This window comes from Mchenga conophoros, linkage group LG3 (genome assembly GCF_057382185.1).
Source record: "Mchenga conophoros isolate Kocher_MC1m ecotype Shallow Benthic linkage group LG3, M_conophoros_male_GT1.1, whole genome shotgun sequence".
Classification (NCBI taxonomy): domain Eukaryota; kingdom Metazoa; phylum Chordata; class Actinopteri; order Cichliformes; family Cichlidae; genus Mchenga; species Mchenga conophoros.
The window spans coordinates 56,405,433-56,429,204 of record NC_140528.1 but is presented as its reverse complement, the minus strand read 5'-3'; the positions used below and the strand labels follow the sequence as shown (position 1 = coordinate 56,429,204).

The window sequence follows — 23,772 nt, the reverse complement described above, 5'->3', positions numbered from 1 at the left end:
GGGTCTTTAAATGTCAGGCTAGTGTGGACATCAGATTTACATGGACATCTTTGGTGTACTCACAGCTGAAGACATTTTTATTTAGAAAAGCATTTGATTAATTTCTTCTTATGCTGTTTTTATAGTTTTATTGTTTTACATTGTTTTATTTACTGTTATATTGTTTTATATTCCCATTTTCTGTGTTGTAAAGCACTTTGTGATTTTTATCTGTGAAAAGCGCTATATAAATAAATTTTACTTACTTACTTACTTACATTGGTGTAGTAGAAGCAGTAGAAGTAGAGACCACAGTGATGTATGTTGTGTTACCAGGTGTATTCATTTATTTGACATTTTGAAAAAAATTTAATGCAGAGAATAAAAAAAGTACGTATGATACGTCTTAAAAGCCGTCCCTAGTGTATACTAGGAGCAAAACCAGGGAAACTGGCAAAAGGTAAATGACTCTAGTAGACAGAATTTAATAATGCCAAATAATCATACCAGCTTTTTCTGGTGGTGCTTTAAGAGGTGAGAAGTTATGTGTGCAGGGATCAGACTTTGGATAGACTTGGATATTTTAAAGGCTTTTGAAGGTCATACAGAAATGAACAGGAAGCCACTGGAAGGACGTGAGGATGGTTTTCTTGTTGGCTTCAAATAGCTATAAGCAGAAAATCTCACTTCACTGAGCAACCACACTAGAGATAGGTGATAGTAGAGCTGATAAAGTCACAAATAAGGACTTTACCCCCAAAGGATGGCTGATCAGGGAGTTACAGGTGGATGATATCAGTGTCTACTTGAAGTGCACCATCAATTGATGGCTTGTAGGGGCTGTAGTGGCAGTAGTAGCGGGTTTGATTATATTGGCAGTAAAAGATCAACCAGAACAGTAGTAGTTGTAGTTTTAGAAGGAGAAGTTGTACCTGAACTTACATTACAGTAGGTGTAGCAGTAGTAGCAGCTCTAGCATGAGCAACAACAGTAGAAGGACACATGATATTGAAATAAAAGTGATATTTAAATGCTTTTTGTCATTTTTGCAACAGCAGGGTTAGTAGTAGTAGAATCTAACCCTAACCCTGAAATCAGCAAGTAATCATGAAGGCTGCAGCCTAATGTACACAAGTACTTTTCAAAATGGGAATTTTTTTCATCTCTTTAAAAAAAAAAATTTATCCACATGAAAATGCGAAATAACCGATCTGAAGCAATGTCAATACCATGCCAAAGCAACAGGTGGTGATATAACCTTAACCGTGAAGAAATGTTGGCCAATCAAAAGCTCAGCTTTGAAGCTGAGTGCTTCAAAATCTCCACCCTGGCAAGAGTGTCTGTAACGCTCCATTTTCAGTAGGGATGGGTATCGTTTAGGTTTTATCCGATACCGGTGCCAAATCGGTACTTTTGAAACGGTGCCGGTGCTCAAACCGGTGCTTAAAGAATGGAGAACACAAAATTGGTCCAAAAACCTCTCATGTTCAGCTGTTTTTTTGTAAAAAGATAACAATGTTAGCCTTTTCTGCAGCTATAGGGGATTTATGGTATCACTCTTGGCTGGAAGCAGTGCTTAATCAATGGAAAAAACACAAACTTTGTCCAAAACCTCTCATGTTTAACTGTTTTCCACTTTTTCTTTGGTCATTTTAGCCTTTTTGGCCAGGGTGAAGGGAGTATCTGCCATCAAACAACAAGACAGCCGCATGTAGCTATGATGATGTTTGCTAGCTCACCTTACATGCATTAATGTAATAACGTGGTTAGCCTACTCAACGTAAATTACACACGAGCAACATTAAGCTACTCACGCAGAGAAGAACGGCTGCTGCTGCCATCATCATCCTCATCATTTCTGCTACACTGGCAGGGCTAGGGGCCAGGACTCTCCTCTTTGGGTTTGTGGGGGATGTTGCTAAATCCGGGTCCGATAACAGGCAACCCACCCGCAGTAGATGCGCTCGGTGTGAGGTCTCGCAGCAAGCTATCAAATACGGCGCATTTCTCAGCTTTAAAAAAAACCCCGCTATGCGTCGCCAGGTGTTTCATCGGATTCAAGGTGTTACCTCCTTTGACAGTATCACAGTATCAGCTTAAAGCACTTGTTGCAGACTTGTTTGCATATTTTGCTGTGAAGTACAGCCAGACTTTTGACCGCTTCGCCTTGGGCATTTTTAATCTGTAGCTCTGCTCTAAAAGAACGTACGTACCTGGACCCGCCTACTATCCTCGGAAACGTAAAATGATTGGCAAGAAGTGTATCACTGCTCAGAAAAAAAAGCACCGAAATAAAGCACCAAAATGTGCGCTGCTTTTCGGTCTGGTTACTACCGTTTATGTCAGAACCGGTGCCATCATGGCACCGGATACCGGTACCCATCCCTAATTTTCAGTGAACCAAAATGTCGTTTACGTGTGGACGAATGTCCAAAAACGCATAGAAAAAGCTAAATTGACCAAAATACATGCATGTAGACGTAACCTAATGCAGCCAACAACAAGCTAATACTGAGAGCTGAATGAATGCTATAACTATTTCATATGGATAAAACCAGCAATGTTACCTATAGAGCAGGGGTGGGCGATATAGCCTCAAAATTACATCGCAATATTTCTTGATCAGAATACGTTGTGATTCTGAAATTTGCGAAAATTATATTGAACAAAAAATACAGATGATTGCAGTTTGCATTTGTTAGTGTAAAGTAAATAAATCCTTATTTTCCAATGAAATACTGCCAGTCATGATAGGGTACTAAGTATAAAATTAACATTTTAAATAAACGATCTGCCACCACATCATTGTTTTAAAGCATCCATCCATTCTCCTCCTCTTTTCCTTATGAGGGCTCAGGGGTGGTGGATGTTTTGTTTTGGTATTGAGGTCTGGTATTGGTACAGACTACGAAATTTCTGGTGTCATTGCATTCCCAGTTCTCACTACTGTAAGATTTCAGTCAGGTTAAAGTTGAGTGTACCTACGTGGAGATGCACGTTACTGCTATAGATGTAAGCTGCCATCATAAGGGCTTCAGTGTCTTATCCATTTCATCTTGTACTTCTAGTCTAGTCATACCTGTTCTTTGATCTGTTCGCACTTCTCAGTATCCTAGCAACATCACTGAAAACATTAAAGTGGGAAGGAGATCTCTCTTTAAATGGAAGGAGGTTGTGCTTTTAAGAGGATTGAAGGTTTGGTGGAGAGATTAAGGTTTCGATCATGTGATGACCTTTTGGTGATGATTCAGACCTGGGATTTGTGTTTTATTGATTTTTTAGTTTTTTTGGCAGCCAGTTATGTTTTGCGCTGATGGAAATTTCAGATATATGTAACAGAACTTGCGATGAAACTGTTTATGTGGGAATCTTGTGGGATTTTTTCCCCCCTGTGTCTGAATGGAGTGTGTGGCTGTGATTCAGCGGGCTACCTGACAAATCCACCTACATGCTGTCCCCCTCAGACCCCTACTTATCTTTTCTTCTTGTTTTGCTGACCTCCTTTTCTGAAAGGACATCATCTTTGTCCTGTGTTGCTCCTTTTCTCCGAATAAAAGGGAATTTTGCCGCCCAGAGGAAGCTCGAACTGCTGCTTAGTGGGGAAAAATAAGTTCGATTTTAAGACGCATGAGAAAAATCTGTTAAAGTGTTTCATATGGAAAGCAAAACAACAATAAACTAAAAAGCACCAATAAAGAGAAGTTACTGGGCAAAAAAAAAGAGAGATGTATGGTTAAAAACATCACGTTTCTCCACTCATTTGTTTTGCATATTTTGTTTGTGAGAAGAATAGAAGCTTGTGAAGTTTAATCTGTCTGTGATCAGTGGCTTCGTTTGATCAGATTTCTACCTTTCCCTTCCCTTTCACTCTTTCAGCTCTGAGCTGAGCACACAACAAACATTTCACTTGAGCAGACTGGCCTCATATTACTAAGCACCTCTTTACTGCCATCTCGTCCTGTCATAACGTCTTGTTTCTTTTGTTGTCATTGTTACTTTGTCAACTGGGCTTTTAAAGTTTGAGACTGAGGTAAAAACTTCCCTCTCTAAACTGCGCTCAGCTTGTTTTCAGCTCTGCTGGCATGTCAGCTTTCTCTTTTTCATGTTTCTTTGTTGTCATTCAACACTGATGATGAACTTTGCTGTAAAACTTTGCACTCAATTAATGAAATTAAAGTCTTCACCAACCCTAACTATTACATGTTCATCAGTTTTATCTATTTATGCTTGTATGTATGGACAGTAACAATGATGCAGTGACAGTTAGCACCCAGATATTAGTTTGTTTAGCTCGCAGGACCCAAAGAGGTGGGTGAGCGGCTCAGTACCCATAAAATCACCAAAGAGAAGGGACCGAATGTCCAGAACAGGCTAAACATAGATGCAGAGAAGAAACCAGGACATGACTAAAGCAGTTTTATTGACCAAGAAAGATATTAGGGAGTATCTTAAAGTCTTTAATCCTAACAGTGCTTGAGGAGCTGAGTGGGTAGTCATTACCAGGCTGAGCAAAAAGGGGAGTCAGGAGACCCAGAAAAGTTGGTGGATCAGGGTGGTGTCCAAGTCATGACAAAGAAGTCTTTTAAAGCTAGTGCAGTTCGGAGGGCGGAGGGCCAGGTCGGCCAGGAAGTGGAATGGGAAGGAGGAGAGGCTGTAACTAGACTGACAAGTATATCAGCATAGCCTACAGTCTGGCAACAGCTGAAGGTCATTGGAAGATTAATGTGGGTGACCCTTAGGCACATCTGAAACCACTCCTGAAATCAATTCAATTTCAGATAAAAGGCATTTTAAATTGTAAGGTCTGCAGCCTCGCCTCTCTAACGTTGTCTCCAAAACGATCAACCTGAGCTTTCCCTCTGATGTACTCATTTCTAATCCTGTCCATTCTGGTCACTCCCCTTGAAAATCCTAATGCCTTCAGCTCAGCTTCAAGTCTTTTTGTCAGCGCCCCCGTCTCCAGCCATACATGACATTTTTAAACCTTCCCTTACACTCTTCCTTACCCTGCTTGCCCCTCTTCTTCGCCTCTCTTTTGCACTGTTGCTTTGGATGGTTGAACCTAGGGGTGGGTGATATATCGAATATACTCGCTGTATCATGAGTTTTTCCACATACGATGGTTAAAATGGCTTTATTTAGGCTTTCATTGAGTATAAGTTTGCCATGACAATATTAAGCTGTCTGCATGTAATTCACTGTGAGGGTTTTTTCTCCCACACTCTGCGAATGCATCATTAATCCCCCCTCCCAGCCGGAAAAACGTTCTACCTGGCATACAGCGCTGAGCAAGGATTTCACAAGGAGGATGTCGAACAAAACACGGTAATTTGCAAAACATGCTGTAAAACTATTGCTGCAGACGTGAGCAGTTAGCAAAATAAAAAAGGGCAATTTTAAGCACTGAATGGTTAAAACAACATTTGTTTTAGATGTTATTTAAATATATTGTGATATATATATTGTATTGTGATATAGCAAAAACATATTGTGATATTAGCTGTTACTCATATTGCCCACCTCTGGGTGAACCCTTGTATATGCCTCTGCTCCTCGCAGCTTCACTGTTACGTCCGTCTGCTTCTCATTCACACGTCCTGTCTCACCTCTCCTCACTTTCACTCCTCTTCACTCCAGATCACACCTTCACCTCTCCGTACTCTCACTACCGATCACACTGTGATCATTATAGTCCAATACACAGGACACTGATTTTGATTCACAGCAGCACTGAACTCTTCACAGCCTTTTCCTAATCTAACCTGATGCACACATCCTGCTTGTAGAGCCACAATAACACAAAGAAGCGTTGCAGCCGTCCACAGCCATTTTCACTATAGAAGAAGAATATTGTTATGCTGATTAACAAAGAGACTCATCACTTTACCATCAACTCGTTTTGTTTTTTATCTCACATGAGTTGCCACAACAACAACAGGACTGCATGAGAGCGAGCAAAGCCAAGGAGTGATAAGACACAGGTATTCACAGTGCTGTAGTATAACAGAGCACACAGCTTAGTGAGTTTGTGCCTGCATAGAAAAATAGTAGCGTGGGATGTGTCTGGTTCTCTCTTCTTCTACTTTTCTCTCCCTCACTATTTCCAGTGCTCTCTCTCTCTCTCTCTCTCTCTCTCCCACACTCCCCAAATATGAGCACCTGTTTCTTTCATCATGCTGCTGTGGAAGAAACAGGGCTTCCCTGACGACCACATAGAGAAAAAAGGGGAGCTAGCAGCCTTTGTGTGTCTGTTTCTTTACATATTTCAGAGTATACAGTTACTTTATTATCTTTTATAAACCCGTCCAGACGGAGCCGTTTTAGGGCAAAGGACAAAATCTAAGAGACCCACTCGTCTGTTTCAGCCCCCGCATGAAATGATTGCGGTTTGTTTAGAAAGTCCTGACGAGGACCTTGTGTGGCTGTGAGAATTACGCCTCTTGTCTCTCATGAGCAGTGTGAGAGGTAGTGTGATGTTATTACAGCTTTAATTTCTTTTAGGAGGTGGTTGCATGCATACATGCTCTGCTTGGATTTTATGCCACTCGGCAACAGCAGAGAAAGCTATAAACATTACATCGAATTATCTTGTGAAATGAGTATACTAGACTTCACTGCTGGAAATTTGGATGATGAGAAGAAAGAAAGTCAAAATACTACAGCTGGAAGTTTTAAATTTAAAACACTTAGCTGAAAGACACCAAAGCAGAACTGCAGAGGTGGTCATTTATAACAGAAAAATATAGGCTGGTGATGCTTTCCTATTCAATGTGACACAATGCAGATGGAGAACGTAACATTGCACTCGTATGAACATCAAGAGAAATTTGAAAATGATAATGACTCACATGTTAAATATACATAACAGTTTGTAAGGTATACTTAAATACAGCGGTTCACCTTTCACCTGTTTCGCAGATTTTTTTTGTGCAATTTTGCAAGCTTTTTATTTTTTATACAACACATTGTGTTCTGCGTTCTAATTGGCTGTAGACCATTGTCAATCAATCTCGTGCCGTGTCTCCCGTACAGTACAGAACGTGTTAAGCTTGTCAAATTGACCCGCTAACAGTGTGACTCTGAAGTTCAAAGGCAACCGCGGGCACCTTTGGTTTTATTCTGTATATTTTTCTACGAAGGTTTGAACTTTTAGTGTTTAAACAAGAGAGAAAAGTGAGGAAATGTTCATACCTGTCTGAGAAAAGTGTATAAAGTGTGTAGTGAGGGGTTTTACAGACATAAAAAAATCTATAATAATTTAAAAAAAAACCATTTTAGCTACTTTGCGGATTTCACCTATCGCGGGTTATTTTTTAGAACGTAACTACCGCGATAAACGAGGGACCACTGTATTACATAAAATAAAGAGCATAAACCTATTAATGAATATACTGTATGTTTTAATTTAACCTCTCTCAATTAAATTACAGTAGGAGGAGCTAAAATGGCTCTTTTGATGTTGAGGGTTGTCGACACCTGGTCTTTGTGAAAGTGATCCTAGTTGAGTTAAAAGAGTTTTTTCTGCCTTTGGCTCTTTATGATGTCATTGAATGGGGATGTCCCCAGTGCGGTCATTGCAGACACAAATCTCTGCCTATGAGTACAGAAACCCACCCACCTGCTGCTTAAACCTGTTTATGAGGGGCAACAAATCAGAAGAAAGTTGTCTGAAAGACTGAGGTGCTAAAATGGCCTGTTTCAACCAGAGAGTGAATGGCAGGGCTGAACAGAGGCCCAGTATAGAAATAAAACAGGATTATTTCTAACTGTGACTCATTCAGAGCTGCTCTAGCAGAGTCCAGAAATGAAAAACTGAAGTCAGCCATGATTTGTTTTTCTCACTCTTTATTGAGACCTTTGAGCTCAAAGCCTACTATACTACTTCTTAGCTAAACTTTGGTGTGGTGGGGAGTTAGCTGACAGCATCGCCACAGTTCAGATTATTTGTATCCAGTCTGGACGCAAAAGATCTCACTCTTTTAATATATCTGTGTTTTTTAACCCGTATTACACTAGAGTCATATAAAATCCTGATAAACACGTACTGTTTGTACTTTACACTGAGATGTAGGCTGCTGTGTTTTAGTGTGCGTGTGTTTGGACTTGTAAGAAGTTTAGTACAGTTTGGGGAAACACCTTGTAAAGAGCTGCTTGAAGGTTGAGACTTTGTTATAGTCTTCGTGTTGGGACTAGTTCAGGTTAATGTTTGGTTGTAATCATTCAGTTTAGGGCAGCAGGCTCAGGACAGCCTGTCTTAGTTAATCTCAGTTCAGTGTGCCGGCTGGTATGCAGCTAAGCCTTTAGTAAGCAGTCGCAGGATAATGTTCAACATGTTGCTGTGTCTGAGCATTTTTCACATCGCTGAGTGATATAGCAGAGAGGCAGGGCATAAAATCACAGGATCCACTGCTTAGTAATGCATTCATTAATTTATGCGTATACGGGTGGGTGCATGGGGGCCCAGCCCTGGAGCAGGGTGCCGCCGGTGCGTCGAGCCACCTGGGGGGCTCTTCAACTGGTGGGGGAGATTGTCACATCTTGCAGGAGCTTTCCTCTCCTCAGGAGCTCCCTCTGCAGGAGGGGGAGATACAGGAGAGTTGGAGGAAGATCTCAGCCTGGGTGTTTATTGTCTTATGTAGTCTGGAAGATGAGTGGATGGTGGGGTGGGTGCAGTTTTCTCTGTGGTGGGGTTGGGTGGACTGTCCCGGGCTCTGTGGGGCCGGGCGGCGCTGCTGCACTGGGCCCGGTCTGGATGGGCCTGGGCCCCCTTTCCCTGGCGGGTCGCGGAGTATGGGGGTGCCTACTGGGGTCAGCGGGGGAGCTGGCCCCAGGGAGGGGTCACTTGCCCCTCCCTTCCTTCCCTCCCCATCTCCAGCTGCCTCCCTCTTCCCGCTCCACCACAACCACCCACACATGCAGGGCCTTGGAGTAGGGGTATGTCACCAGGGTGCAGAGGAGGCTACCCCCCCCCCCCCCCCTCTGTCCCCTTCTGGCTGCCTCTGCCTCAATTTTATCCCACAACTTAGACATTCACATTACTCACACTCTCATTACACATACATATAGGATCTTGGGGGTGGGCACGATACACGGAGTCCAAAGTACCATCAGGGTGTACACCCCACCCCTGGCATCGTTGCCCACCTCTCAATTTTAAATACACGTAGACATTGAGGGCTAGCAGGAGGGACCATGCGCTTACCTGCTGCTCTCTGGCAGGTAGCTCCAAGCCCTCCTGGGTTTTAAATGCACCTTAGAACACACATGCATCAACACTACAATGAGTGGGTGGAGGGAGGTTTGGAGTCTTCTCTCACCCCCGTTCTCTGCGACCTGCTGGAGCAGGGGGGCTAGGAGGAGGAGTTGGCCGTCCGACTGCGGTCTGGAGTGTGGAGCCTTCCTGCTGCTGCGGAGTCGGGGCGGTCTGCCTCCCCCCACCGCAGGGAAAAGGGAAACACCACCTGGGTCTGGGTGCAGTTCCCCCCTCCAGGGGCGGGGGCACCTAGACCCGGTTTGTAGAGTACGCTTGGGGAGTGTGATCGTGTGTACAACGTCTCTTTATGTCTGTCTCCACGTTGGTTGAGTGTGGAGTAAGTGCATATGAGAGCATGAGGGTGGGAATGGATGTTTGTGTCTGTGTGTGCCTGTATGTCTGTGTCTATATGTCAGGTTGGGTGTCAGGCGCCACCTCTCTGGGGACATCTCAGGCCCTCCAAGGTTTGGAGGCCTATCTCCCCCTACCACCACTTCCCCTGCCAGTGGCGGACCCCCTCAGACATCGGTGCGTTGGTGGTTCTTTGTGTCCGGGGATGGGCGTCCAGGTACACACCGGCTCACTCCTTGGCGGCCGCTTATCGGGGCCTGGAGCCTGGGGCTCGCTCGGGCCACTTCGGAGGTGGAGTGCCCCCGGCCTCTCGGCCTGGGGCTCGGTCACTCAGGCGCAGCTGGCTGCCGGCGGAGCTCACGGGCGCGTCACTGCAACTCCCCCTGGCTTCTGCTCCGCGGCTGCTGAGTGAGCCCTCATCTGGGACTCTCCTCAGCTCTTTCTGGGACAGTGGCGCGGCTGCCCCTCTGTTGGTCTTCCTTGGTCTCTTGTGTTCTGGGGGCCTCTGGATGTCTGGAGTTTTGATCTCCTCCACACCTGCTTCAAGCCCTGGAGGACGGGGCTGTGGCCCCCCCCACACCCTCTAGCAGATTATTACATGAAGGAACCTTTTAAAAAAACAAAAAACAAGCGCGTCCATGCTCACAGGTGTACACACGGGTGATCACACCCACAAACTACACCCTTTTTGGCTCCTACCTCAAAGCACACTGTGTTCTGTTGATCTTATGTGCTGCACAATAATGTTTAACATTTAGTATTTACTGTCATATTCCCATATATCATTGTGATGTTGTTTATTCTATTACTCTTGTTCTCTTCTGCTTGCTTTCTTTTTTCTTTCTCAGCAGGTGATCCAGGTGATCGATAGATGCATTTTTTTTCTCTGCCCGTTCTGTTGGTTTTTGTCTTTTGCCCTTCTCCCCCGTCCCTCTTCTCAGCTGTTTCTCTTTCCCTCTTTCTTTCTCCCCTTCTTTCCCCCAGTCAAGTCTGTCCCGTATTCAGTAAGTGAAAATAAAATAAACAATAAAAGGTGAATCAAATGGACCATTATGGCAAGGCTGGGATGGTCAGTTTGGTAAAGTAAATCCGTTGGGCATCTTTCTTTGCCTTTAGACAACAATTCTGATGGCAAAAGAGCCAAACGGGACAGGCCAAAAAAAAAAAAAAAAAAAAAAAAAATTTATGCGTATACCCCTCTTCCTCAAATTTCTCTCACTGTTTTAAGGACACAGTGCACACCATGCTGAGATATGGCAAGTTTTCAGCTAATAGTTATTTGGGAATCGGTGGAATTGGTGCAAAAAATGCTATTTTTATGTCATCTTTGGCCTTTTTTATAGATTCAAGTAAAGAAAAAAATGTTTTTTTGTGACAGTCTGCTAATAACAAAGGGCCTAAAGATAACATTTAAAGTTGGTTCTTTGCTAACTTGTCTGGTATGTGTAAACACAACACTGAATTATCTCTTAAGGTTGGTCCCTTTTATGTCTTTGAATGATTTATAGTTGAGTGTTCAGTGGCTTAACAAACTGAAAATGTCAGGCACAAGTGAAAACGAGTGAAAAACCTTTAGACAACCTGGAGAACCGTTGCTTGAGACCACTACAAGGAAGTCTGGCTCCTCAGAAGCAAATGATAAAGAAATTAGGGGAGGTTCAAGGCTAGCAGTATCTGTGTGCATTTTCAGTTCCAGATCTTGGTCGTCTTAACTAGACTTCTTTTTTAGGCTCCTGAAGATGTTTCACCGCTCATCCAAAAGGCTTCTTCAGTACTAAAAGATGGGTGCAACTCCTAGGGCGATGTCTGAGGTGATAACCTCACTAGAGTTTAAATGTCTGGGGCTTCCCATCAGAAGCCTTTCACACGAGAGGTGAAACTTCTTAAAGAAGCTGCCTTTAACTCGAGCGCTTAGGACTTCCTCGTCTGGTATAACGATGAAAGTGGCGTGAAGCCCAACAAATCTCCAGGTGTTCAACTGTTTTTTAGCTTTGACTCCTCTAATTTTGTTTAGCAGTCGGTATGTAGTAGAGTAGTAATAACAGAAGGCTGTAATTTAAGATTTCGCTCTCTCACTTATTTTTCCTCCTCCCTTCAGGTTAAATCTGGATTTTTATTCTGTTGATGTAGGAGGACTTTTCCTCCGGCTGGTCTGTTAGGCAATGTTTAGCTCTTGTTTCAGACAGTCCACAGTAACAGACGTGTGTTATTGTGTGAAAGGTGGTGAGACGGATGTTTTTCCACCTTTATTGCCAATATATTGCAACACAGAATGAAATTTGAAGGGAGCATTTTTGTTTTCTGTCTGCATATGTCTGCAGGAATTTGTCTTTGTGCATATCAACATTGAATGCGCAGCATTCTTTGTCTCATCTGGACAAACAGACCCCCTCAGGTCAAAACAACTGAGATATCAGATGTTTATCACAGCACAGACTAGTGATGGGATTTCCGGCTCTTTTTAGAGAACCGGCTCTTTCGGCTCGGCTCACTAAAAAGAGCCGGCTCTTTCGGCTTCGAACCGGCTCTTCGGGTTGTTTTGTTGCTTTCATTAATTTATTATTAACAATAATATAAAATTATGCACAAAAGGAATTACTAATGTAAAAAAAAGTGGTTTTATTTATATATGTTTATATATAAATATATGCGGTGGCCCCTAGAGACAAAGCACCTACAAACTCCAAAACACATTTCTAGCATGAACTGAGCTTTCAAAACAGCTACCTAGATCACTTAAATTACACAAATGAAAGCATGAAAGCATATGTGTATTGTTTGTGTATTTATACACAAGCACTCATATATATTCAAATAATTCAAAAAAATCTTCATTTACTACCACACACCAAATCCGGTCGTTGGCACTTGCTGGCTTGTGTAGCCACTAGGTAACAAAAGCTCAACACTGCGCCCAGCATTCTGTTGTCTTTTGTACGTGTTTTGGAGTTTTTACATATTTTGAAGTTTGTACGTACTTTGTCTCTAGGGGCCACGGTAAATATACTTTTATTTATTCACTCCACATAAAATGTAATAAATGAATCATATAATACCAAAACCAACTATTCACATTTCAACTTTTAACTATTTAAATTTTCAGCTTTTTCCTTTTAAACATTTTTTTTTCCTTTTTCTCCTTTTTAATGTGGCTTAATGCCAACAGGTAGCTGTACAGCTGTGACACTTATGCCTTTTCACTGTCTGCTCTCATTACAAGCCATTTAAAGGGGTTGGGGTGTATTTAGGAGAAACACGGGCAGGATAGGAACCTGCTGTGACCTGCCTGCACATTTGCTTAAAATCATATCACTCAAGTCTGAAAAGCAAGCGAGAGCATGTTCAGCCAGGTTAGGGGATCTGAACCAAACCGCTGCTAAGCACCACTCTCAGCGCTCACAGTTTAAACGTAACTCGCACACAAACGCCACTAAATCGCAGGCAGCGTGTCTGAATTAGAGCACAGGGTCAAATTTAGCTCATTAAAGGAGCATTTTCTGTTATTATTTGTAGTGTTTATGTGGGGAAATCGTACTGCAGTGGCACATAATCAGTTTGAGTGATACTACAACAAAAAGTGTTACAACTGCCTCACAGTGCACAGCGGGGCATGCCTGTAAGACCAATAAAATCCTTTAAAATGCCAAAAATGGGCCGTTCAGAAAATATGGTAAACCAAATAAACCTAGATGTGCACAAAAACAGGCCTTAAAGAGCAGAAGCATGAAGCAGGTGAATGAGTGCAAAAGGCTCAGCTGCTAATCCCTAATCTTTGCATCATAAACTCTTATCATCTGAAATCCAAAAGGAAAAAAAAGTTTTACAGTATCGTGAACAGAGCACAGCTGTTTGTGTCCCTTCCCTCTGTTTCACATTCTCGCAGATATTAGAACAGACGGTATGATCTTGTTTTGTCTGCAGCAGGAGTTACAGGTTAAATATGAAGCTCTCGCTGTGGCACACAGGAACAGTTTAGCAGTGGTAAACTGACTCCATTTATGTGAGTGTGGAGGAACACTTTCATGCTTTCGTGTAAAATTTGGCTTAGCTTTGAGGTAAATTATAGCTTCTTGTGATTCATTTGGATGAGTGTTTCTGTTAGATTCCTTAATAGCGGAAAAGGAACCAGATATTTGTTAGGTAAAGGTTTTGGGTAGGTCACATTTACTCTTCAGTGCTCTGAACTCTCTTTAGCAGCTTTCTTGTAATTTCTTTTCTAGTTCTCCAGACCTCTTGATGACATCCAGAGCTCTTTGGATGTTAACTGTCTTTGGATAATCTCACATTGCTTCAGTAATGTTGAGGCCTGCGCTCTGGGGAGGCCAATCCATGCCTGGTAGTGTTTCGTTCAGGGTTTTTCAATCCATGTATGCTTTAACTGCACTGGCAGTGTGTTTGGAGTCACCATGATTTACAGATATCTGTAGACACTCCTAGTTGTTCCTCTCTCGTCATCTTTCTTAGACATACTGATGATGATTTAAACCAAATAATTGGATTCATCACTCTATAAAACCTGTTGCCAATGTTTTCCAGTCCAGTCGTCATGTAATTCCTCCATCCTCAGCGTTTCTCCTCGTTTCCCTTTACTAGGAATGGCTCGAGACTTTTGCACAACACTGTACATTTACTGCAAATTTTGGTCCAAGTGATAGCTGCACTCGTCCAAGGAGGAACGTGACCCATTTTGTTGTACATGCTCCTTGAGGCCGCACATATTTGCAATTCAAGGCTTGTAAAAACACCCCCACGTACACAGAGACACACACAGATGTATTTAGGCATGTGTGTGTGTGTCTACTGGTGATCCCTCTGTGATCCCAGACAGCACTTTGCACCAGTTGTGAGATAAAATCATGCAAATGCCTTGCTTTGGCCTTCATGCAGCTCAGGATAGTAGGACTGTCTTGATTTTTATATAACCAAGGGCATATTATCTATACACACACACACACACACACACACACACACACACACACACACACACACACTGGAAAGCGGCAAATGTAATGTAAACATGTATGCACTGTTTTAAATGTGTACACAGAAATGCAAACGGTAAACTGTGTGAGGTTTAATGTGCCAAAGATTAATTGTGAAATTCAATTTTATAGCCTTGATTTTTGACCCCAGGCCCTTTCACTTTGTGGAAGTGAAAAAGGTCGAGTTAAAAAAGGGGGGAAAGGGTCAGTAACAGACTTGTTTTTTAGTCTTAACAAAAATAAATCAAAGAGTTGTTCAAAAAAAGAAAAATCAAACCTGTTTAGTTTTTATTGGAGTCTATGAGGAGTCACTCGCATATGGAGTGGATATTAGAGGAGCTGCAGTTCCACGTTGGCTTAATTGTGGGTACTTGATCTTAGAATATTGTATTTCCAGTTGTATTTGATTGCACATATTGGCAGATGCTTTTCTGATCATCATGGCCCACGATACTCTTTGGAAGACCGTGCAATCGCACTGCAGCCAGATCGATATATTGGCAGGGCCGATATTATCGCCCAGCATTAGTTATTTGTCAACCTTTTGGTATCTGAATTTGTAATGGCCAGTAAATGATAATTAAACAAGCTACCAAGTATAATATGGGTTGCATAGCATTCTGTGACTTCCCTGTTGGCAACACATTAGCTGATCCTTATCAGTTTAAAGTAAAAAATGTTACAAATATCACAACCTCATATTGCCTGTTTTTCTTAAGCCAACAATCTAAATCACAGGAATGAAATCAGTTTACAATGACACAAAATCTGCATTATTAAACAGCTAACATGAGTCAAAATGTCAGTGCATTTTTAAGACATTACTTCAGTTCCTTGCAAAGACTAAAACCTACAGGGAAGAAATTCAAATAAGAAGGTTTAAATTAAGAACAATAACAATAAGACAATTTTGCATGTTTACTGCCTTTTATTCCAGAATCTTTCCGATTTCTTAGACTTAATGATAAACTGATGAACCAGGAAATGCACTCAGAGTTTGCTGCGTCCCCTCCGTGTCAGTAAAACGAGAACACCGTGAAAAGCGTCAGCTCAAAGACGGACACGAAAACGTTTTTGCAGACACAGAAGAATGTCCGCCTGTCTGTCCTCTCTCGTGCGCTCTCTGCCTCTCCATCTTTCTCACAGCCTGGCTGCCTGGCATGCGTGCAGTTGATGCCCGTCTGGCATTCACTGTGTCAACAGGCATGGGAAAAGTTAATCAGGAGCTTGGCACTCCCACTCCACCCATCCATCCATCCATCCATCCATCCCTCCCTCCCTCCTAGTTTTTCTTAACTCTCTCAGTCTTTAGTCCTTCACAAAAAGTGAATCCAAAGTCTAACGGATGGGAAGAAGTGAGATATTTTGGAAGATAAACGTGCTCTTTGTGAGATAAAAGCTTTATTTGATTTGAGTTTAGAGTACTGTTTGGCCTCGCCGACCTTGCAGCTGCGATCTCATCAGCAAACAAACCTGCAGGTGAATCCGCTGACCTTGCTGTTCCTCTGTGGGAAGACATGTGCTGTAATGTGCAAAGTGTAATTATGCAGCGCCCCCCGGTGGCATGCTGAAGCACTTGCTGAAGTTTACTAAATTTACTGTTTGGTTTTACAATTCTGGAAAGGAGTTTGACTGATTTTACATGGCTGAGGCTGCAGATTTGGCAGGAAATTAGGACAAAAAGGAGACGTGGCAGACACATTTTCAGAACCCAGAAAGCTGCTTTCTAGCTTTTACCTGCTTCCTCCACACGTTTGATTTGGTGGACTCTTACACTGGATGCCCTTCCTGATGCAACCTCCAAAGTATTTGTGTCTGTTCCTGGGAATCTTTCGCTTGTTATGGAATTGGAAAAAGTGACTTTAGAGCCTCTATTTTCAGAACACTGGAATGTAATTGCTAGTTTTATTCATCGTTGGAAATGTCGCTGATTTTTTTTTGGTTAAGTAAAAGTCCAAAGACGCTCATTTGTCTTTCTCTTGTTTTGTTTTTTTAAACAGGCTTGCCATGGATGTGCAGGATCCAAATGTGACTGCAGTGGAGTGAAAGGAGAAAAGGTAAACACAGTGTCACACAATCACACGTGGGGTGTTACTAGTAACCACCGTGTTGAGAATGTGAGGACACCACCAGTGTTGGTCAAGTTACTTGAAAAAAGTAATCAGTAACTAATTACTGATTACTTCCCCCAAAAAGTAATCCCGTTACTTTACTGATTACTTATTTTCAAAAGTAATTAATTACTTAGTTACTTAGCTACTTTTTAAAAACACGATTTACAACCTGAATAGGTGATAAAGCGATAGATCTTTCAGCCCAATTCTACTTTTTCTACATAATCCATCATACAAAATGTAATCAAATGGAAAAGTCTCTTTTTTAACTTGTTTTATCAGTTTTAATCTTTTAACTTTATGCATCAAGCAAAAATGTAATTATATGCAACATTCTCTGACTGGAAGTAATTTGTTTAACATTTAAACCTATTTTCTGCACATTCCAGCACATGAAATAAAATATTTTTTGTGTTTACACTCAGTCTTTCAAATAGATGCAAGTAAAACACAGCAGAACATAAATAAAGTCAAAGACTCAGCGGTCCTGTTGCTCTATTTTCACCTGTAAAGCAGGAGTACGGCAGGCGCAGGTTCACCCTGGTGCAGGTGTGCCGCGGTCAGTGGAAGAATCCGCGAGTTTCTCTGTGAGTTTCCCATTACGTGGTAGCGCACTCGGTGCTTGCTCGGAAGTTTAGGATTTTTTTTCGCTGTAAAAAGAAGTTTTCTTCCCACGCACGATGGACGCTAATGTTTTTGTCACTTTTATGGAATCAAACTCAAAGTAAGGTCAGTACTTCCACGCTTTAAACGCTGCACGCTCATACTCTCTCACAATCGATATGTGATCCATTGTTGATCTGCACACAGCTGTTGTCACTAACGGCGCACTCGCTTACGTCACTATCGTGAGACATTCTCGCAAAAAAATCACGGTTTTAGTAACGCAGTAACGCAGCGTTACTACGGGAAAGTAACGGTAATCTAATTACCGTTTTTGCAATAGTAATCCCTTACTTTACTCGTTACTTGAAAAAAGTAATCAGATTACAGTAATGCGTTACAAGTAACACGTTACTGCCCATCTCTGGACACCACAGCCAGTGGGTGTACCCTGAATACTCCCGTCCAATTAATGAACATATTCACTTTGACCTGAAACTTGCGACTGAGGGCACAGAGTTAGGGAGCAAAGGCCCGATTTCTCATAGATTTCTTACACGTAATTAAAAGCAACACATATTTAAAAAAAACACGCACACAGGGAACAGTTTTTCTTGGGATGACTAATGAAATCTTCTTCTTTTTGTTATTACTCTATAACCAGACAAGTGCCGGTCTTACAGTGAAGTCTGCATTTAAGTTGAGTCAGACTTATCACAGGCTGAAACACTGTTGCCAAAATAACGGACACGGGTCTTTAAATAATAAATAATGTCACAGAATCATAACACACAGAGATGTAGTAAAGTAGCAGAAATATGAATTGTGATTTTTTTGAATTTTGTTTCTGTGGATCTTACATTTTGCTGTTGAAGCTCACACATATTTTAAAAGGCAGCCTGGCTCTATTTCCGGCTTTCACCGTGTTTTGTTGCCTGTGATTGTACGAGCTGGATGACGGGAGGAGCTGATGTTTGACAAGATACCAAGACGGGCAAAGTTTTCACCTCATTTACGCAGAAACACCTCGGCTGTTGGAGAACACACTCACACGTTTAATTCAACTCAGTTCAGTTTTATTCACATAGAGCCAAATTACAACGACTGTCACCTCAAAGTGCAAAGACTCCTCAGTAATCAAGAGAAAGCATTCAAGAACTCAAGACAGCAGATTTCATGTTGTGAAATATGTTTTCAATCTTTCTCAGTACATTTTAATCTCCTCTCATTTCTATGAATAATAGTCCAATACTGCAGATTTTGGTATGGATCCAAAACCAAGTAAACACAGGCTTGTATTGCAGATTCTAATACAGATACTTTTAACGCATAAAGGAAGCTTATGTAGAGGGGAGAGCAGTGTCATGATTTATTAGATGAATAATCATTCATTTAACTAAATCAAACACATTTTAATGACCACTACATCACTGGGTCCATAATAATTAGTTAATACAACAAAACACACCTTTCAGATTTTGATGCATTTTGTGGTTTTTGGAGACGTGTAATGTAAATATGCATCTCTCTAAACCATCTGTTGTTTAATGTGCTACAGGTAGGGCTGCACGATTTTGCATAAAATGAGAATCACGATTTTTTTGCTTAGAATTGAGATCACGATTCTCTCACGATTCTCTTTTCCAGTATAAATATTTATTGCACTTATTAACTGCACATCAACTTCGTAACAGTTGAGACTAAACATAAAAACAATAAATAAACATAAAAACAACAAATGTCTCATGTTTTGTCGTTGCTGCAAAATGTTGTACTGCTTGAAATTCCATCTCCACTGTTGCTCGACGCTGCGTGTATAGAGCAGGTAGTGCAACAATAGAAAAATAGTTGCGGGACGGCACTGTGTAACGTTTGTCTAGGGTATTGATCATTTTCCTAAATCCCTCGTTTTGCACAGGGTTGATGGGAGCCATATCTTTGGTCAGGTGATAAGTGATAGCCTCCGTAATTTCTTTGTGCCTGCGGGAGTTCGACGGGTATAGTGAAGCGCTGTATAAGGTTCCCGTTATTGATGTTTGGGTGGTTGACCGGGACGGACTTTCTCCTGTCACTTTCTCGTCATCCCTGACGTGCTCTCCGTTGTTTTTTCCCTGCTAATTTTAGCATCACACGGCACAGCTTCTGTATCACGTGGTATAAGGCTCCGCCCTTGTCATTTGTTGAGCAGGAAGAGTGAGCGCTTGTTTTCATGCAGAGTACTTCCCGAATCAAAATGCGGTACAATCGTCGTCTTTTTTTTTTTTAAATCGTTGTCATTTGGAAATGAGATCGCACATAAGTATGAATCGAGATCGCGATTTTCTAACGATTAATCGTGCAGCCCTAGCTACAGGCTATAAATAACTCTGCCTTTCTATTATGACCAGACTGAAATTAAATCTGAAACTTATCTGGTCTTTAAATATGAAACAAATGATTGTTTGACTGTGTCATTGCTTGCAGGGTGAAAGGGGTTTCCCAGGTTTGACAGGACAGCCAGGCGTCCCAGGATTCCCTGGACCAGAAGGACCAATTGGGCCCAGAGGAGAGAAGGTGGGTTTGTAGGGCAAGGAGACGAGAAGAGAAAAGGAACTGATTTGAATTGAAACTCTGAATATATCAATTTTTGAGACGTGGGTTATTTTCTGACTTTGGATGGCGGCAGTGCATATACAAGAACCCCAACATAAGGCTCTGGGTAACTTTTATGATTTTTTTATAAGCTACTGTCGGTCAACAAACTGACTAAATAATTAGGACAATAATGTGAATAATTGCTAAATATTTAGGTAGTTATGTCATTACATGTATAGATGATGTTTTCCTGCATTAAGCATGTTTCCTGCAGTCAAAAGGTTTTCTGCACATCCCCCTGGATAAGTATAAGATACATTTTTGTTTGTCAAAGCATCAAATACAACAGAAAATCCCACAGACTTCGGCGTCTTTGCGCTGTTGAAAGTGATATAATGCTTTTTAACATGCATAAGTGTTAAACTAATGGCTTGCCACTGCCAGGTGGTTGCCATGTAACGTGATAATGTTATAATATACTTGTGTATAATTCAGCTTGGTTAATATGAATATGATGTTACTGTAAATTTGAAGTAACACAAAGCATTCAGGTGTTGCAGGTCCATAAACACTACAAATAGGTAGTTTTAGGCTTTTGTTAGGTGGTTGCTAGGTAGGATAATATCAGACGTGATAAGAACCTTCAGTCGCTGACGCTGCTCACACGCAGCGGTAATCCCGTAAAGGCTCGATTTGAGTGCTTTTACTTCTAAAGCTTTACACAAATCCTGAGCAGTGTTGAATCGATTTTAGCGTATAATCTGGTTCTGATGGTTAACTTTAAGCACATTTTCATGAGAACATTAGCTTTTATACGTTTAGTTTTTCACAGTAGTCCTGTTTGGATATTTACTTAAGTAAAGGACATGAATAAGTTTTCCATTACTTCTACAGTAATACTACTGTAGATTCATTACTTGGCTGTTACTGGTCTTTGATGCTGCTCACAGTGTAGAGTCAAAGATGATCAGGCTCATCATTAATGCTTTCTTGTTTGTTTATTTGTTCTTTCTCTCAGGGAAGTGATGGACCTCAAGGACCAGGTGGTCCAAAAGGAATTAGAGTAAGTAATTCCCCCATTTTTCCTAAAGACTTCATAGGGATTTTGAGTCGTTGCCACACTGAGAAACATAAGACATGGCTCCATAATTTTATTGATTTTTTTTTTATTGAAGTTTATGGATGTTTATGCTTTTTTAAAAACACAGACACACACATAAAAGGTAGTTACATTTTTTTTAAGTAGGTAAATTTCACCTGTTTTTTTCTTCCCCGGTTAAATAAACAGGATGACTTTTTAGTGCTTTCTCAGCACTGAATAATTTGGGGTTGTAATGCTCTACTTTGGCCAGCAGGTGCCCCCATTTTACCTTATTGTACCTTAACAGTCAGCTAGGTCCTGAAAAAACTCAACACTTGATTCTTTTTTTTCACATTTCAACTTTTAAATGACACATTCTTTTTTCCCCCTCTCTATCAGGGACCTCCAGGAACACCAGGATTTCCAGGAACACCCGGACTCCCAGTGAGATATTTAAAGAGCTAAGATAATTCTAGCTAACTTAAAATCATGCAGCATTTATGGTTAAACTTCCTCTTTTAATTCCTGTGAATCAGGGTCTACCTGGGCAGGATGGTCCTCCAGGTCCAAGAGGAGTGCCGGGTTGCAATGGGACAAAGGTATCTAATAAAGATGTCTATGAACAATAAAGCAAGTTGTAGAAGAGAAATTTCTTAAAGCCAAAAAAGAATGTTGACACTCAGCGTATCTGTCTTTCAATTTTTTTTTCCTTTTCCTTTTTTAGGGTGACAGGGGTTTCCCAGGAAGTCCAGGAATCCCTGGGCAGCCAGGACTTCAAGTGAGTCATTACACGATGAAGCATCACAGTGATCTGTAAAGTGTGCGTGTTAGTCCCCATAGGGAAATAGTTCCTCTGCATTTAACCCATTCACCCAGTGAAGCAGTGGGCAGCCGCCAGTGCAGCGCCCGGGGAGCAGTGTGTAGGGACGGTACCTTGCTCAGGGGTACCTCAGGGTAGCCGTTCAGTGGAGTCGAACCCCCGACCTTCCGATCATGGGGCCACCACTCTACCTACTGAGCTATCCCTGCCGCTACTGAGCTATCCCTGCTGTCTGGTTTTGCTTTGTTTATACAAACTTTTCTATTTTACTCATTTACAGGGTCCACCTGGTCTGCCAGGACAAAAGGTAAAAATCAGCACACACACATTTTGTGACTTTGTTACTAATGCTCTTAATGTTAAAAATTGATTAAAAAAATATAACTTAATTTTCAAGGTTTGAATTCAATTTTTTAAGTTATGTCCTCCACCAGCTAGAAACAAAAGAAGACCAGATTGTCACTTACTTTCCTATTGTCTCATATTTATAATATAATTTGTATGACAATCAATGAAAATAATTGTTGCATTTAGGTAAAATAATCATTTTAGATCTTAGATCCTTTTAAATCTACTTCTTTGTTATTCTTGTCATTCATTGTTCTGAATTAAAAACATGATATGTCAGCAATTTCTGCACTAATATACAGATTTCTATCTCACTGTAGGCTGATATATCCACAGCTTTACAAGCACCACACAACTCAGACTCTAATTTGAAATGTTGACTTGACTGTGCTTTGAACTTGTTATGGCTGGTAGACCTTAATTTAACTCTTACTTAATGGAGTAAATATAAATTCCCTTCACAACTGGGGAAATGTAGAAAAATACATGTGTGGATGTGTGGTTTTACAAACCACACATCCACGTCCAGGTTTAAAACCACGTCCAGGTTTAAAAGGCCAAAGACGGGGCTTCTAAGGAAAGGACCAGGAAGCCAATTACAAATAAATAAACATTACACATTTTTTTAAAAAGTTCTGTTTTGAAAATGAAACCATGGAAAATAATTTTTAAAAAATCACTATTTTTTATTTATTCATGTAAACAAAAAACACAACACAACAACAAACAAATAAGAGTTTCGCTAATTTATTTGTCAGTGTTTGCTGTGAAACACACAGATGTGAAAGCTCTACTACTGCCTCTCCTTTAGGTTTCTATAAAAATCAATTTCTATCATTTTTCTTTTAACTTTTTTTTTTTTACTGATGTCAAGTTGAGTTTTTGCTGTATTTGTCCACTAGATGGTGCTCTTTGACATTGTTTGATATTCAGAAGCAACATTTCCTTCTTTCCCCTCAGGTTCTTTCCCTTTATGAAGACAAATGTATATCTGAGCATCTCTTTCTCTTTTCTTTGCAGGGAGACCCAGGTGATGTTATCTCCGCCAATCGTTTCGGAGAGAAAGGAGCAATGGGTTTACCCGGTTTGCCAGGAGGTCCTGTGAGTGAAATATTCTCCTTTTAGAAACACTGTGCTGCCAAAGCTAATTTACACATTTAATTAAATTCACGTGCAGATTCAAAACTTTTCAAATACGTAAGTCAGAATGATGTGTGTATAAAAAACAAAACAAAATGAATGAATGAACACAACTTGAGCTTTAGGTGTCAAACCGGTCTGTTTAATAATGCGACAAATGAAAATCTGTTTAATTTTGATCATTTATAAGCTGAAATATGACCAATACTGATATTATAAACATAAAGCCATCACATATCAAGGTGTCTGCTGTATTTATAATTATTGACATTATTTGTTGGTGCTTATGGAAGCATTTTTAGAGCTAGGACTGTAATTTCTCACACACTCACAGAAATGCTCACAGACTCAAACAGAAGCAAAAGGATGAAAATGTTTAGGTTTTTTAAACTGTATGTTTTACCAATTGTCTGTACATCTTTTTCCTTTTATGTCACAGGGCCGACCTGGACCTCCAGGTATACAAGGTCCGGTAGGTCCCCCAGGACCCAGAGGCCTTGAGGTAAAGAGAAGCTGCTACAGCGTAA

At 41.1% G+C, this 23,772-nt stretch overlaps 1 protein-coding gene across 1 annotated transcript in view; it reads left to right on the top strand.

Annotated features, from left to right (window-relative positions):
• LOC146579613 (uncharacterized) overlaps nt 1-23,772 on the top strand; it is a 92,055-nt gene that overhangs the window by 5,796 nt on the left and 62,487 nt on the right. Inside the window, exons 2-10 of the mRNA XM_085267984.1 lie at nt 16,566-16,622; nt 19,746-19,835; nt 20,875-20,919; nt 21,337-21,381; nt 21,474-21,536; nt 21,662-21,715; nt 22,038-22,064; nt 23,126-23,206; nt 23,685-23,747. Of these exons, the coding sequence (XP_085124110.1) occupies nt 16,566-16,622; nt 19,746-19,835; nt 20,875-20,919; nt 21,337-21,381; nt 21,474-21,536; nt 21,662-21,715; nt 22,038-22,064; nt 23,126-23,206; nt 23,685-23,747 (525 nt within the window). The remainder of the gene's footprint in view (nt 1-16,565; nt 16,623-19,745; nt 19,836-20,874; nt 20,920-21,336; nt 21,382-21,473; nt 21,537-21,661; nt 21,716-22,037; nt 22,065-23,125; nt 23,207-23,684; nt 23,748-23,772) is intronic.